Below are 14,943 nucleotides of genomic sequence, written 5' to 3'. Positions count from 1 at the left end.
GTTTTTTTAACTTCAGTTTTTAACCTCTGGAGTTTGTCTTTATGCCTGAGCTTCACTCTGACAGATGGTGGGTGGAGGTGGTGGAGATCAGGGCCAACGCTAAACTCCAGGACCTCAGAGTATGACCTCCCGACAAGATTTGTTTTTAAATTTGAAACTGTTGGTTCAACATATTGTTTTACACAGTACTGTGAAATGCACTCGGAGTATAAGCTACATGTATTATTAGTAGTAGTACTACTACTAGTAGAATACGGGACTAGTAGTTATGAGGTGAAGAAGTCATAACCACCAGCATTGTGCAGTTTCAGGGTTTTAAATCCAGCCCAGCAGCTCTCGTCTGTGTGTGGCTCTCAGACTTTGTCGCCACCCGACGCTGCAATTCAGCATCCTGTACTTGAGTTGGATTGTTTGGGGAGTTGGCTTTCACTCCTCTTCTCAGACACGACACGTTACAGTCCAGTGTTTCATTAAAGACCAGCTCAGTGTTTGAACACATCGCCATCAGGAGCTGCTGAGCAAACTGTCCACCTGTGATGGTTTACCCAGTGAGACTAAGCTGTCAGTCACCCAGTTAATCATCAGCCCAGTCACAGTGAAACCGCCCCTAAAATCAGCCTCTGCACAGGACACGTTTCCACTCCATGCATCAGATGTGCTTCCCACGCTGCTGTAGATGAGGAGGAGTGCACCAAAACAAATACAACTGAATACTGAGTCCATTTGTTAGGACATTGTTTTTTATTAAGAACAGTCCTTATGTTTAGTGTGTGCTGTGACAGGCTGCAGTTCTCGGCCGCTCCCTGCTCTGTTCTGCTGCACATGTGTTTCCCATCGCTGGCTCTCCTCGCCCTCGTCCCCGGGCAGCGCTCCATCAGCCGCTCCTGCTGGGAATTGCGTTGGCCTGAACCAGGAAGTGGGGGGAAAGTGGATGAGGGTGGAGGGAGTTCAGGGTGGTGGGGGGCTGTAATATGCTACTTGGCACACTGTTGGCTCCACTCAGTGAGCTCGGCCCGAGGTCGGTGGGAACTCAGGAGCCTCGGGAGGGAGTCAAAGGTCGGGCCGAGTGCTGCAGGGAACATTGGTATTCAATGCATCTTGGATGAGGGTCAATCAACAGGAGCACGGGGGGAGGGGGGTGTAAGTGCAGCACAGCAGTGAGGTGAGCGAAGGAGGGCAGACTTCGCCTGTGGGGAGGTGAGCAGTCGGTAACAGCAGAGCAGCAGTGACAGACTGATGATGTCAGCGCTGAGGTCACAGCAAGCAGGTCAGAGATTTAGAGGAAACGCAGAGGCAGGTCTGCTGACACCGAGCCTCAGGCGAGAAGCAGTCGCCCCAGCAGAGTCGGTCTTCAGGAAAGACTTAGGAGAATTTGTGGCATTGACCAGTTAGAATCATCTCTGAGGTATGAACCAGACCTGTGGTCTGAGTCCTGAACAGGCCGACCGATCTCTCTCCACAAGGGAGGTAGTGGGTTCACCTGAATGAAACTGGAGTTTCATTAAAAATATTCAGTACAGAGCAAGAACATGATCATCATCATGGCTGCCAGTTTACTGAAGGACTGTGTTTCAGCAGCTTCTACGTTTCAGTAGGAAGAAAAGTAAGACCCTGGCCTCTCCTGGCCACCTGTCCAAAACCCAAAACATCCATCTTACTGGCATAGAAGATGGAAGGAAAGGTCCTCACAGTAAAGAAACGAATTAATCACGTATCACAGTTAATCGCTTAATTTTCAAGTATTTCACCTTGTTTTATGTACAGACACATCTGAAACCCACAGATTGAGGCTGATTAACACATGAAAACACGAAGGCCATTTTCAGACACGTTACTGATTCTGGACTCAGTCTGAATGATGGACTAACGACAGGATGCCGCTGCAGGACAGGGGCTCGGTTCCTCGCTGTCATGCATGTTAATAATGTGGTTTTGGCAGATCTGACATCAGCGGGGTGAATGTTTTTCTACAGACTGTCAAACCACCTGGTTCAATGCAGAGAACTGACCTTATCCCTCCCTCTCTCAGGTTACTCCCGTAACTCGAACAGCGTGTCTCCTCGTGGCTACGTGCCGAGCTCCACGCCTCAGCAGTCCAACTACAACACCATCACATCCACCATGAACGGATACGGAGCGGCAGGGATGACCAACCTGGGCGTACCCGGATCCCCCAGCTTCCTCAACGGCTCCACCGCCAACTCTGCATACGCAAGTGAGTGCATTTAAAAGTAAGACTGAAAATACAGACCTCATCCACTGGGAGGCGGGTAGCAGGAAGGCTCCTGTCTAAGAGTGGCTGACACACAGTCAGTTGGATGTCCTGACTAACCAAAAGCTACGTTTTCCAGAGAAAATCTGCATTGGCTGCTAAATTTAATTCTCAGTCTGACGTATTTGTTGAAGTATAGGCACTGAAAAGAGCTGAGGTGTGAAGTATTAGTTGACTACACACTGAAAGTTGTCTTAGGCTTCGTGTGCCAGTGATGGTGGAAAGCGATGACAGAACATCTGAAGTGGGGACCTTGTATTTGACATCTTGACCCCTAAGCTGCAGATGTGTATTTAGTGAGAAAAGTAACATTCTGATCCCCTGAACAAGATCAGAGCTACAGTCTCACAAGTCACGGGTACTGAAAAGTAGTTTGTTTTCCTGAGCTCAACCTGTGAGACGAGAGATGTTAAGAATGTATTGATCCAATAATCAGGCCAGAGAGGCAGAGTCTCAGTAAACGCCAGGCTCAGATACTGACACAAGATGCTCAGGGTAGATGTGAGCAGTTGTTGTTTCTGGTGTTTGTGTAGGGACTCTGGTTCTGATGCAGTCGTAGTGAACAGAATAATAAAAGTGAAGCGTTTCCCGCTGCAGGAGACGAGTTGATGCTTCAGTAGTTTTCAGTTAGGCCTGTTGTTCCTCTGCTACTGAAACTTCACACCGAGCTCTGATTAACATGCCTGGAGTCGGCGCTGCTGCTTGGAAGGCGCAGGTGTGTTTTGGAGACCGGTAAAGTCTAAACTCGCCCGCAGGGAACACTCCATTGTTTTGGCTTCTGTATCAAAGAGCTCAGCGAGTCTCAGCGAGACTCGTTTAGAAGGCAGCGAGCTCAAACTGCATCTCCGTGCCAGGTGATGTTGTCGTCCCTGGCGACTAAACAAAAGGTGGGCTTGCATCTCGCCTGGCTGAGCTACAGTCTCCCCCTGCCGAGGGTCTGAATGTGTGTGTGTGTCGACTTAACACCGCCACGCATTGCTCACCTCCTCCTCCTCCCACTGTCCATCCTCCTCCTCATCCCTCCCCTCTCCTTCCTCCTCCTCTACTAACCGCACTAACATCCTCACTGCATCCTTCATGGATTCATTCACGCTTTGGGCCGAATCCATTAATATCAGCTGAAAAAAGCAAGAGAACAAGAAGAAGCAGCCAAGAAACAGAGGAATGTGAGGAAGAAGAAGCCCGATCCAGGACAGACTGATAGTTGTTGGCAAAAAAGCAATAAATCACATTTACATTCCCCCGTTTCATTTTACAGTTCCATTTTCAAATGCTGTCCGTGAAACATTTGCAGACACACTGTGCTCCATAAACTCTGTGGACGCTCTTTAAGGAGCAGGTGACGTTCTCCGTCCGTCAGAGTGAAACGCTGTCTGTGTGTTCAGCGCAACGCTGCAGTCAGGGTGTGATCGGCGTAGCTCAGCACAGAGACGGGACGCCGGGGACATGCCTGCTCTATCCGGCGGTCATTAATACCACAGACCAGCACCTGTGACTCACTGAGCTCTCAGGAGGAGCTGCTAGCTAAAGGACGCAGATACCCAGTTCTGGAACTTTCAGTCACACCACATGATGTTTGCCTGGTTGCCATGGAAACGAACCTGTTGAAATTTAGCAGAAGCCAGAGAAAATCTAATGTAAAGATGGTGAGAAATGACTGAAAGCTCCAGATAAGTGACTAAATGAAACTTATTCTAACTTATTACCAACATCCAAACTAAAATGAGAAATCACTTTAGAGAAATGTTTGTCTTTAAAACCATCTTTAAAGTTCAGTTCAATATTTAGTTAACATTGGTTCCCAAACAAGGTCCATTTAGTAGCTGCATGGGCTTCATCAGCATGTTAGTCCACTTGTGAGAGGAGTGTAAATGTTCAGATTTCCATTTCTTCTGAGCACTGAGCACTTTTCTCACAATAAAAAAAGGGAAATCTGAACATCTGCATTTCCTCGACGGCTGCTGATGATCATGACTGAAAGCTCCAGAACTGCTTCCACAGTCAGCGGCCGGTGGAGCAGCACCGTTTTTCTATTGCTCTTTCCAAGGTCAGGATTGAACCTCGAAGCCCACGGCCTAATTCCGTCCTCTGTGCATGATTCTGCACATGGTCGACACCTCCCCACGTTACTGAAGGACTCCTCGTTTCCAGAAAACACTGAAGACATGACCTCAGTGTTTTCAGCATCATTACATTTCTGCTTCTTCACAGGTGTTGGTAGGTGTATTTTTAACTGATCAGAGCCAGGCTAACAGTTCCCCCTGCTTCCAGTCTTTATGCTAAGCTAAGCTAACTGACCACACCGTGATGTGCACCGGAGCATCACGCTGTCAAAAAGAGCGTCTCCTAAACTGCTGAACTGTTCCTTTAACGACAGTCAGAAGTCAGGTGCACAGACACTCGAGTGTTGTTCATAAAGAAAAAAACAATTCAGTGATCTGTGATTGGACGCCTGACTGTGCGTACACACTCCCACATGCAGACACACACCTGTACAGTTTGTGTGGATGGCGCTGCTGCTGCTCTCAGGTTGGATCAGGTTGGTGGGTTGACACAAAAGTCCTTCAGGTTATGGATCAACTTTGCCAGCTGTGCAGCTGTTTGTGCTCCGAGCATGTTTGTTCCTGCAGACCTCGGCCCGATCTGAGGCAGGGACCCATTCCTCCTCCTCCTCCTCCTCCTCCTGCATGACGCACCTCATCTCCACCCATCACTCAGCTCCTCTGTCCGTCTGCCTGCTCGTTATGTCACCTCCTCCTGTAGGCCTGCCCTCTTCATCCTCCACCTTCTTCCTCTGCTCCCATAGGCCCTTATTCATTCTCTCCTGTCCATATGGTTTCTGCAGTCAAACAGAAGAGCGCCTTCGCCCCTGTCGTGCGGCCACAGACCTCCCCGCCCCCCACCTGCACCACCACCAATGGCAGCAACCTCCAGGGTGAGCATCCCACCCCCCTTCCGTCTGTCAGCACCCCCGTCCTCTGCTGTCCTCGTCCATGTCCCGTCTGGACACGTAGACAGACGTCCAGCGTCACTGTAATGACAGTTTCTTTGTTACATGTGTGAACCTGGTGTAAACATTTGATGGTCAAAGTTGATCCATAACTTCTGGCACTTTGTCTTTGTCTGAGTCTTATTTTTCAGTTTAACTGATTTTAAAATCTCTTCATTTCAATTCTCCTGCAAATCTAATACTGTCTTGGACATAGAGTCCTGGGACGCAAGCTGTTTCATTCTTGCGTCTTCTGAAATGTTCTTATTTTGACAAAATTCTCAAAAATCTGGTTCATGTTAATAATGATTATATAATCTTTTCATTGGCAGGTTTGTCTCACTTGTTTTAGAACTCCTTCATGGAAACGTTTGTGCAGTGAGGCTCGACTCAGTCACATGGAAGATGAAATGGAAACTTGAATGTGAAAGATTTGGCCATGCAAGCCCCTACACTCAGTGGTCAGTTCATTAGGAACCCCTGTGTCAGCCTGACTCGGTCTGGTCTAGCAGTCCAACAGGGAAGGTGATGTTCAGACTGTGTCACAGAGCTGTCGCTCCACCTGTGTGCTCACTGTGGAGGCTGCAGGCTGTGCTGCTGTTCACCTGGACTGTGTTACACTAAGAGCTGGTGTTCAGCCTCAGCGATATACATGGGGTGGACACAATAATTAAAACAGCTTTCTGTATAACAATACAAACCTTCCACACTGATGACACTGATGAACCAGTACCTCTGTGAAACACAGACTAAACATCATCACCTTCAGGACAGAGGATTTACTGCACCACTGTTGGATCACACCGACCTAATCTGGCACTGGGGTTCCTAATAAACTGACCAGTGAGTGTATGTTTAATGTGTAGTAACTTAAAGAACCCTGGTTTCTATGTAAGCACTAGCACTTATTGGGAGGCTGCTGTGGACATCAGTGTAAAGCTTGACATGGTATCAGGTCATTTTGCTTGTTACTGAGCACTCAACTAAAGTGAACGGGGCACTGAGATCATTTCACCTCGTTTCCTTTACACATCCAAACACTTCACTTGACAGTTTGTAACTTTTAGGACCGACCCTCAAAATTACTTGAAAAGAAGAAAAACGTTTCTTTGTGAACGAGTCCTGTTTGTGTCAGATGAGAGAACCCGGTACGAATGTTGATGGGGAAACCAAAACGCCATCAATTCACCATCATGTTTGTCTTACGTACTGTCTGCGATATGTTTATTTTATTTTTTATTTTCACTAACAGACGTCTTCGCTGTGTCAGAAGCTGAATGTGACTCCGTCTCTGTGTGTCTGCTCGTCTTTCAGCCATGGCAGGTCTCATTGTGCCCCCCATGTGAGGACGACTCTCAGCCAGATACCATCAGACCCCCTCCCACCACACTGATGGCCCCAACAACAACAGTGAAACGTGTTTCCCATCATCCCCGAGTCCGTCGGACCTTGAACTCACCAGAAGAAGACCTGAGCTCCACCCACAAACCATTGATTGAGTCACCGTTAGCTGGCGGCGTGCTGATCGCTGCAGCCACTGCAGATGTCACTATGGACAGTTTGTGAAAGACCTGATGAGAAAACGTGACTTCTGACATCTGCGGTGGCTTCACGTGGAGGCAGCACTCCATCAGAGGGATGTGGACTGTGGAGGGGAGGGGGGGGGCAGGTGTCTGAAGTACTACATGTCGTGTGAGTATTGTTGCGCTGAGTTATTAAACAGGTTAGACTGACTTCAGAAGTGTGTGGAGACCAAACAGGTCTGAACAGTTTGAACCACTGTGAGACAGGAAGGAGGCGAGTTCACCGGGAGCTTCTGCTCGCTGCCCACAAACGTCATCTGACAAGGTTTAAAGGGTCATTCCACTGCTTTTGAAATTCTTTGTACAAACCAAGCTTTTTTTTATTTATCTTGCTCCAGGTCTCCATTAGCTTCCATGTCACTGTTATATTATTGTTACCGCTGTGCAGACTTTTAAAGCCTGCAGAGTTCTGCATGGGCCCAACACCAAGAGCAGAACCGGGTCTCTACCAGCGTCTTTAAGACCAGATCAGCACAGGGTCCTACATGATTACACTCACTGTAAACTCTGGAGTAATGTCACTACTTAAGCAAGTGTAGCTACTCATTTCTCACAGCAAAAATAACATCGATGACAGAAATTAGTAGCTATGCCTGGGTCATGTTCGCTCACAGCTAGCTTGATCTGCATAGTTAGCATAGTTAATACTGATGTAACAAACTAGTAGTGCCAAGTTTACAGTCATGGTAATCACGTGTCAGACGCTTTCTGATGTTCAGAGCTGAACTGGTACCTACACTGGTACTGTTGCATCTTAGACCAGCATGTGGCGCCAGACCTGAAGCTGCATTTTGACCAACACAACGCATGAAAGTCAGAAGCTTCTACTCTACTCTAAAACTAACCAGAGTTGACCCCAACAGAGCCTGAGCTTGACTTAACAAAGCGTTCTTTTGCATATTTAAATCATTTTCCACAGCAGACGTTAACATTATCCAGGAAGTTGCTGCAGAGACAGAATCCACCATAACAAACGCTCTGTTTTCTTTTAGTCGTCTCACTGTTGACTTCCTGTTCAGACTCAGCTCACTCTGCACTTTCTAATGCATCCAAATGCACCATGAGTGAAGACACGATGGGCCCCGACTTGTTGGAAACCACTTAGTGGTAATGGAGCATGTGGCTTTAAATGGGCCACAATGTGCAAAGTAGTGGTCTGGTCCTTTAAAGGTTTAAGGTGAATCTCCCCCAAAAATGAATCAGCACAGTCTGCTCTCCAGGTTTGTCAAACGGGAGACAAAGCAAGCCAACGTCAACATGTAACCACACTTTGGTTACTGTATGATTCCATTTGTGGTGATACTCTGTGTTTACAAGGAGTATTACTGAATGGAAGCTGGATCAGAAGCTCTCGGTGGACAAAGACCTGAGTCGGACCGAGTCCAGAAACCAGGAAAAAACAAACTCTTCAGACCTTTTTTCAAAGCTGGAAAACCCGCCATACGGTTCCAGATGTTCTGTCAGAAATGCTAAACTCTCGTCCTCCCACAAGCTCCAGGGGAGCAGCAGCGTCGGCGACCGCTGGTGAAGATCTTCCGGCGTTCTCCTTTCTGTAGCATAGCTTCTAACAACGTCCGTGTCCTGCTCTAGAGGAGGACATGCATCGTTGTCTAAGCTGCAGAAAGAGTCAGCACGCGTGCTGCTTCCAGCTCAGGAGCAGATGTTAGGCTAACATTAGTCTGAGGCAGCCTGAGCTTTTTAGTTTCACTCATGTTCTTATTTTTTGGGGGGTGTCTCTTTCTTTGAACTCAGTAGTTCTGTTTTGCCGGTGTCGAGTGGTAGGTTTGAACCAGAAAAAGCTTGCAGCAGTTTTAATCGCATTTAGGTTCCGCCTTTCTCCTTCTCTTCTGACTGTGCTTATTTTATATGTATTTATAAAAGTATGTTTTGGGGGAGTTCCTTTTGTGATTTAGGCCTGAATGATAGTCTCAATATATATGTAAACACATTTGATGTCTTAATACCTTTTAGATATTGTAAAAACAGTGAAGTCAGAGGAATTAACCCTTTTGTAAAAACTAAACACATCATGACACGTCACCCTGTTTTTGAAAGCAGGACGTAAAAAACGCTTTCATCACTTTTGTATAAAAACGCTTTTCTGATATGATATTTAACTTTTTGTAAACAGCATCATTTGTGTTTCCCCTGGTTCTTCTTGTCCTTTGTGTATTATTGTGAAATGTATAATCATGGTTATTTCTTAATGCACTATTTTTGTTGGGGCACTTAATAAGAGCAATGCATCTTAGCAAAAAACAAAAAAGATAAAAGTTTAAAAAAAAAAAGCTAGAACAATATGCACCAATATGTTGTTTTGTTTGTCGTTCTGAAATGGCACAAATCCTGTCGTGAAACTTTTATATTTCAGAATAACGTCCTAATATTCCACCGGTCTGACTTGTGGACCGAGCGTATCGCTTGGTTTTAGAAGACGGTATTTTATCCATGTACTATTAGACCCGATCCTAGTCTTTGTGTGTTTTGGTGAGAATGACATGCGATTTGAAAACAGGCAGCGAACGTGAGTGTTTGGCTCACTGATCTCAAGGAAACCTCCAGTGATGTTGGTGGTGCTGTTGTTGTCGTCGCACACAATCTGGATCCTTTACTTATGCAACCGTGTTCCTGTTGTGTAACAAACTCGTCTTCCACGCCGCCGTGGAAAAGAAAAGGTCGGGACATGAAAAGATCTAAACGTCATGTTTGATGCCTTACAACTGAAGACACTTCAACGCCGTCTTTTTTAAATTAAGTTCTAGCTCTGCAGCAGATTGTCGTAGAAAGCTCCAGTCCAGCTCTGAGGAGTTTTGTCTGCACCAAACATTTGTACCTCAGGTTGACCCCTGAACAACAAAGTCTGTGTTATCAGCACTGTTCTTAGCCTTTCAGTGTCACACAGCGCCCCCTAATCACAGAGGAAGGCACTACAAATCAGGAGCTTACTACAAAAGCGCACAACATTCACGAAAGAACAAAAGAGTTTGGGGATGAAGGCGACAACAGTTACAGAAATCTGGAAAACCCCTCTAATAAATCTGAAACAGCGACAGTTGCATGTTTCAAATCATCTGGAAGCTGAGATGTCAAAACCAACTATGACAAAACGGCCTCATCATACAAAGTGCGTATCAGAATTAACACACAACTACCTCCATGTCTCACATTTGTCTTGAAATTCTGACACTTACACAATTTATCCCTAAACATTAAGTGAAAACCGTGTCACACATAGAAGATCTGAATGTCAGTGTTACAGGGAAACAGATTTACAAGAACACTTTTACAGTAATAGAAGAGCTGTGTTTCATAATTAGTCACGTGGTCTTGAAACAGAGACACAGGTCTCATCACTTTAATGAGGAGAGAGAGATTTCCACAGCATTGGGTACTTCCCATTTTCCTGACACAAACCAGAACCATCTCACTTCCCTTTAACTGATGAGGCGCCTGAATCTCTGAACTCTTTGTTAGTGAAACCAGACTCGAGGGCAGGGATCTGAAGCTTGGACGGGTTAAACTTTGGACTTTATGCAAACGCAGCAGGAGCGACAGGCTCTGTCGCGTTGGCTGCTGGGAAACGTCTGTCCAGCGTCTGTGGGAAAAGCCATTGTTTCACTTAAGCTAATGAAAGCCAGCCTCAGTGAACAGTTCAACACGAGCCCCCACGTCCGTCTCCACTTTTCAAACTGCTTGCTAACGTTTGCTTTTTTCTTTGTCACTGTTGTAGAAAGTTTGCTTCTCACTGTCCTGGTTTTCAGCCAAGGTTTGAAAAACTGCAAATAAAACTTTTTCGATGTTTTACTTCAATGTGAAAGAGGGCAGAGGTACTGCATCTTTGTGAAATATGAAATATATCAAAGTATATCAAAGCACAATGTTTAATTAATGTCTTTAGAATACAAACAAGGGGCGCCGCCCCAGCTTTTACTTCCTGTCTCTGGCCATGCTGTAAATAAATGCATGTTTTGGTTTTTTTTCCTGTGATCAGTGCTTTTTGTACAGAAACAGTCTAATAAAGATACATTTGGCTTGAACTGCCAGTGTCAGGGATCTGATGTAAGTTCTGAGTGTCTGCTGCAGTAAGGATGGACAGATTGACACCGCGTTGTCAGTTTATTAGGTACACCTAGCTCACTCTGAGTCAGTCGTATGGAGTCTGAGATATACAGACAGGCTAAATGGTGTTTAGCCTCACTGATCTAAACGGTGTGGGCCAAATAACAAGCCCTCTGTGTAACAACAACTGCACAAACTACAAGCCCTCTGTGTAACAACAACTGCAAAAACTCTACAACAGCAGTGTGAACAGACCAGATGTCCTCAGACCAGGTCTGGGCCACCTGCGTATGAGCTCCTAGGCCCGATTCCTCTCCGACCTCTGACTGTGTGAGCACCATCATTGGAACGGTCAGATCAGAATTCATGTGGTCGTTTTAACGTCTCCTCCTCTGCACATACGGCCTGTCGTCATCATTCGGCGTCAGCCCCTCACAGACCAGTAACAGTAAACATGGAGGAGAGCGACGACAGCGACGGGGTCAGTGGAGAGACCAGGACGTTTCACATGTGGTAGATGTTTATGGAGAAGCTTCTGATCAGGACAAACTGGGAGGAACATATTGTAAACCAGCGGTTTGGGAGGAAACTGGGTCATTTGACCACCTGGTTGTTATTCTTGTGTGTGTGTGTGTGTGTGTCTTATATTTCAGTTGCATCTGTGCACCTGTGGCAGTTTAGGAGCTCAGCCAGGTACATGGCACCAACACACACAGACGGGAAGCAGCACACACAGATCAGATCTGAGCGTTAAGGCCTGAGTTGTGGACGGAGCATTAGTTTGAGTGAACTGTTCCTAATAAACTGACCACTGAGTTCATCTCTGTTCATGAACAGAGGAGGACAAACAGTTTACCAACATGTCTAAGACAAGAATGACAAGAAAACGAACAGAATTGATTTTCTGAAGATGAGAAGTGTGCTGAGCCAGAAAGTCAAATGACTTGAAAAAGGCACAAACACAACCACAAAGTGACTGAACTACTACAATGATGCGCAACATGACAAATAGACACAGAGTGATTGCAAAGAGATGCAAAATGGCCACAAAGAGTCAAAACAGCTACCAAGGGAGAAAATGACTTTTAAAAAATGCACCAAATGACCAAAAAGAGATGAAATTACCTTAAGGCCTCGACTCAACAATGAACAGACGCAGAACAACCACAGAGAGACAGAATGACCCTAACCCTAGAGAAGGAATGGCCACCGCTGTGTCGTTGGGCATCATTTTGAGTCTCTTTCTGTCTGGGCTCCATTACTGGGAGAGGTGGTGGCCTTCTACGTCTGTCTCCAGGGGCCCATTGTCTCATGACGTAGCACCGCTTCATCCAGCAGAAATCTCACTTAGTGAAACTATTGGTGGAGGATCCTGAAGTCAGAGCTCCGATGGATTTCAGTGTGCAGATTTCAGAAACAGAACACATTGTGTTGGATGACAAATTTGTCCAGTTTGACAATTTCTGACGTGAGCTACATTTTATTTATGGGCTGTGTCCAGGTTCACTGCAAGAATCAAGAATGTAAAAACCAGTGTTGACATGGTCGAATAAGAGGCCGTGAGCCCCAGAGAGCTGCTCAGATGCCCCTCAAAACAGGACAAGGAAGAACCAGCTCCTTCAGAAGTGGTGTTTATCAGAACAGCAGTCCTGAGCAGGAAGTCTGCTTTCCAGTGTGGGGGACCAGAACAGTCCAGTATCAGTCTGCAGCAGAGGGAGGGGCATGGGGGGGTCACTCCAGTGTCAGCACCAACCCTGATGGGCCATGAATCAGTTTCTCACATACACAGGAGTCGTTAGTGCAGTCCACAGTCCTGAGACTGCAGCATCCAATGGAAACCTCTGACCGGCCTCTAGTCTCCGCGTCCTCGGCTCAGCTCCAATCCGCAGCTGGCAGAGCGAACACGACCGACTCGGAGTCACTGAGAGGATTAAAGCGCTGTGCTTGGACACAGTTTGATGAATGCTCGACCTCAGAAACGCTCAATCGGGCATCTTCAGGAAAACTTTCCAGGGAAAAGGCTGAGGCTGCTGATTGGCTATAGAGTTTTTGTTCTGGATACTGCCCCAGATTAATAAAGCACCTGGACTCACTGAGCTAGGAGGCTAATAAATCTTTTACCAAATCTTTTGTCTTTCCTCACTGGTTTTTCTAACCATGTGCAGAAGCTTTGATTTGGCTGGCACACAACCTTCAACTCAATAGGTTTATATGACACACCATTTGCTTCCTGTCAGTGCACGTAACCTGCTGAAAGAGCAAATAAACCCTCTGACAAGTAGCCAGAGAAGAAGAACCACTGTTACATCACTCAGTAGCCATGATGGATCCAGATCCAGTACCTTCACTATATGTGCACATGGCAGCAGAAGACGTGCAGCGCTGAATGTGTGTCTGACATAGTGAAAGAGCTGCAGCTTCAGGAGCTACTGGGTCCAAATACCGAAGCTTCTGTTCACACACATATGTGAAGTGAACATGATGTCACATGGTTAGATTATGTGCACAGGTCCAGGGGCTAAAAGGGGTCAAAGGCCAAACAGCCCAATGAGAGGCAGCCACAAAGACATGCAAAATGTCCTCACAGAGACACAAACATCCACCAGTAGATGCTCAACAACTGCAAGAAGATGCAAAATGTCCACAAACACAAAGTAAACAGAGACAAACACTAAACAAGTGCAAAATGGCTCTAAAGATGAGCAGTGAAAAACTGGCCTCATATTAGAAGAAAGAGCAATCAGATCTGAACCACCCCACTGGTGTGAGCTGTGGGAACTCAGGGACATCGTTAAAATAGTCTGCCAAGTCCAGAAACAGGAGTCAGACGATCTGAACATTTGCTGACAGCAGCTCCTGAGAGCTACAGGAGGGGAGAAGGACAAAAAGAATTTTCCACAGCTGTAAGAAATGAGGGAAACAGGCAGAGGCAGCTCCTGATGTCTGAGCTCCAGGAATAGTTGGAATATTTGTTAATCAGTTGGAGGAGGAGGCCGTGTCGAGTTAGTGCAGGTGTGTTTGCTTTGGCTGAGGACTGGACTGACGTGACGGTACAACATCTGCACTGCTGAGCACTGCTTTAGACTGTTTCCTGTGAGCTGATGATGTCAGTGCGATATCACTGCAGGCCCAGGTTTGTGTGTTATAACGCAGTGCTCAGGACTGACGGGAGGACTGTAAGTCATCTCACACCGGAGGAGCCCGGGGCCCCGGCCGTCCTGATGACACCAGAGCCCCTGCCAACTGGGCTCAGGCTGTAGAGAAGGTCCAGAGGTTCATGCTCGCTAACTGAGGTTTCTGGGAGGGACCGGGTTTTGGACAAGGTTTGGAAATCTGATATAGGCCCATCTAAATCATGTCATGCTCATCATCAAGTCCGTCAGTACAGAGAAAGTGCTTCAGAAGAAGAGTCAGCAGAGCCTGAAACCAGCGCTGCTTCAGGTGCATCTGCACCACCAGCACTGTTCCTGAAGGATGAGTGTTTTTAGACTGGGTCACAGATCAGGTCCAACAGGTCATTCTCAGTGGACATCAGGCTCAGCTGCTGCTTTCACAGTTAAGGTGAATCAGGAAGAAATGCTTCACCACCCACTTAAATTTCTTAAATTTTCTGACTGTCTAAACCGTGGGCAGTGCTCCAACAAACCAGTAGGAATAAAACTCATTTTAAAAGATCTTACACACCAAAAATAAGAAATATAATTAAAACTATTTAACACGTTTGCAAAATTGCATGATACCACTTTTAAATTCGACCCAGCCTGACCCGTCAAAATAAAGGCTTTTTCAAACCTACAGTAGAGTTTGACGGCTCTGGTTCAAGTCAGTTATTCAGTTTGCTTTCACACCAAGAGAAATCCAAGCGAACCAAAATGCATCGCTATGAACCATACGAGGCCATGAACCATTCCCATCTGCTCACTGGTTAAATGAGCCTGTGACGGGAACAAGTATACACAGGAAGAAGGTTCAGTTCTGGAATGTTCATCCATTATCAGCCACTCACCTCAGGTCGGGTCCTGGGGACAGGAGGTTCAGCA

The 14,943-nt window shown here is 46.4% G+C and overlaps 1 protein-coding gene across 4 annotated transcripts in view; it reads left to right on the top strand.

The window, feature by feature from the left end:
• LOC109956723 (transcription factor COE3) overlaps positions 1 to 10,856 on the top strand; it is a 155,836-nt gene extending 144,980 nt beyond the window's left edge. For 3 of the 4 annotated variants that reach the window (XM_020594052.1, XM_020594050.1, XM_020594054.1), the window contains 3 exons: positions 2,030 to 2,215; positions 5,118 to 5,207; positions 6,576 to 10,856. In XM_020594052.1, the coding sequence (XP_020449708.1) occupies positions 2,030 to 2,215; positions 5,118 to 5,207; positions 6,576 to 6,607 (308 nt within the window). In that variant the 3' untranslated portion in view covers positions 6,608 to 10,856. The remainder of the gene's footprint in view (positions 1 to 2,029; positions 2,216 to 5,117; positions 5,208 to 6,575) is intronic. The other variant, XM_020594053.1, reaches the window with a different exon arrangement.
• Positions 10,857 to 14,943: the final 4,087 nt, after the last annotated feature.

This window comes from Monopterus albus, unplaced genomic scaffold (genome assembly GCF_001952655.1).
Source record: "Monopterus albus unplaced genomic scaffold, M_albus_1.0 scaffold21.1, whole genome shotgun sequence".
In the NCBI taxonomy this organism is placed as follows: domain Eukaryota; kingdom Metazoa; phylum Chordata; class Actinopteri; order Synbranchiformes; family Synbranchidae; genus Monopterus; species Monopterus albus.
Note: the sequence above shows the minus strand (reverse complement) of the source record. Positions and strands in the feature narration are given on the sequence as shown.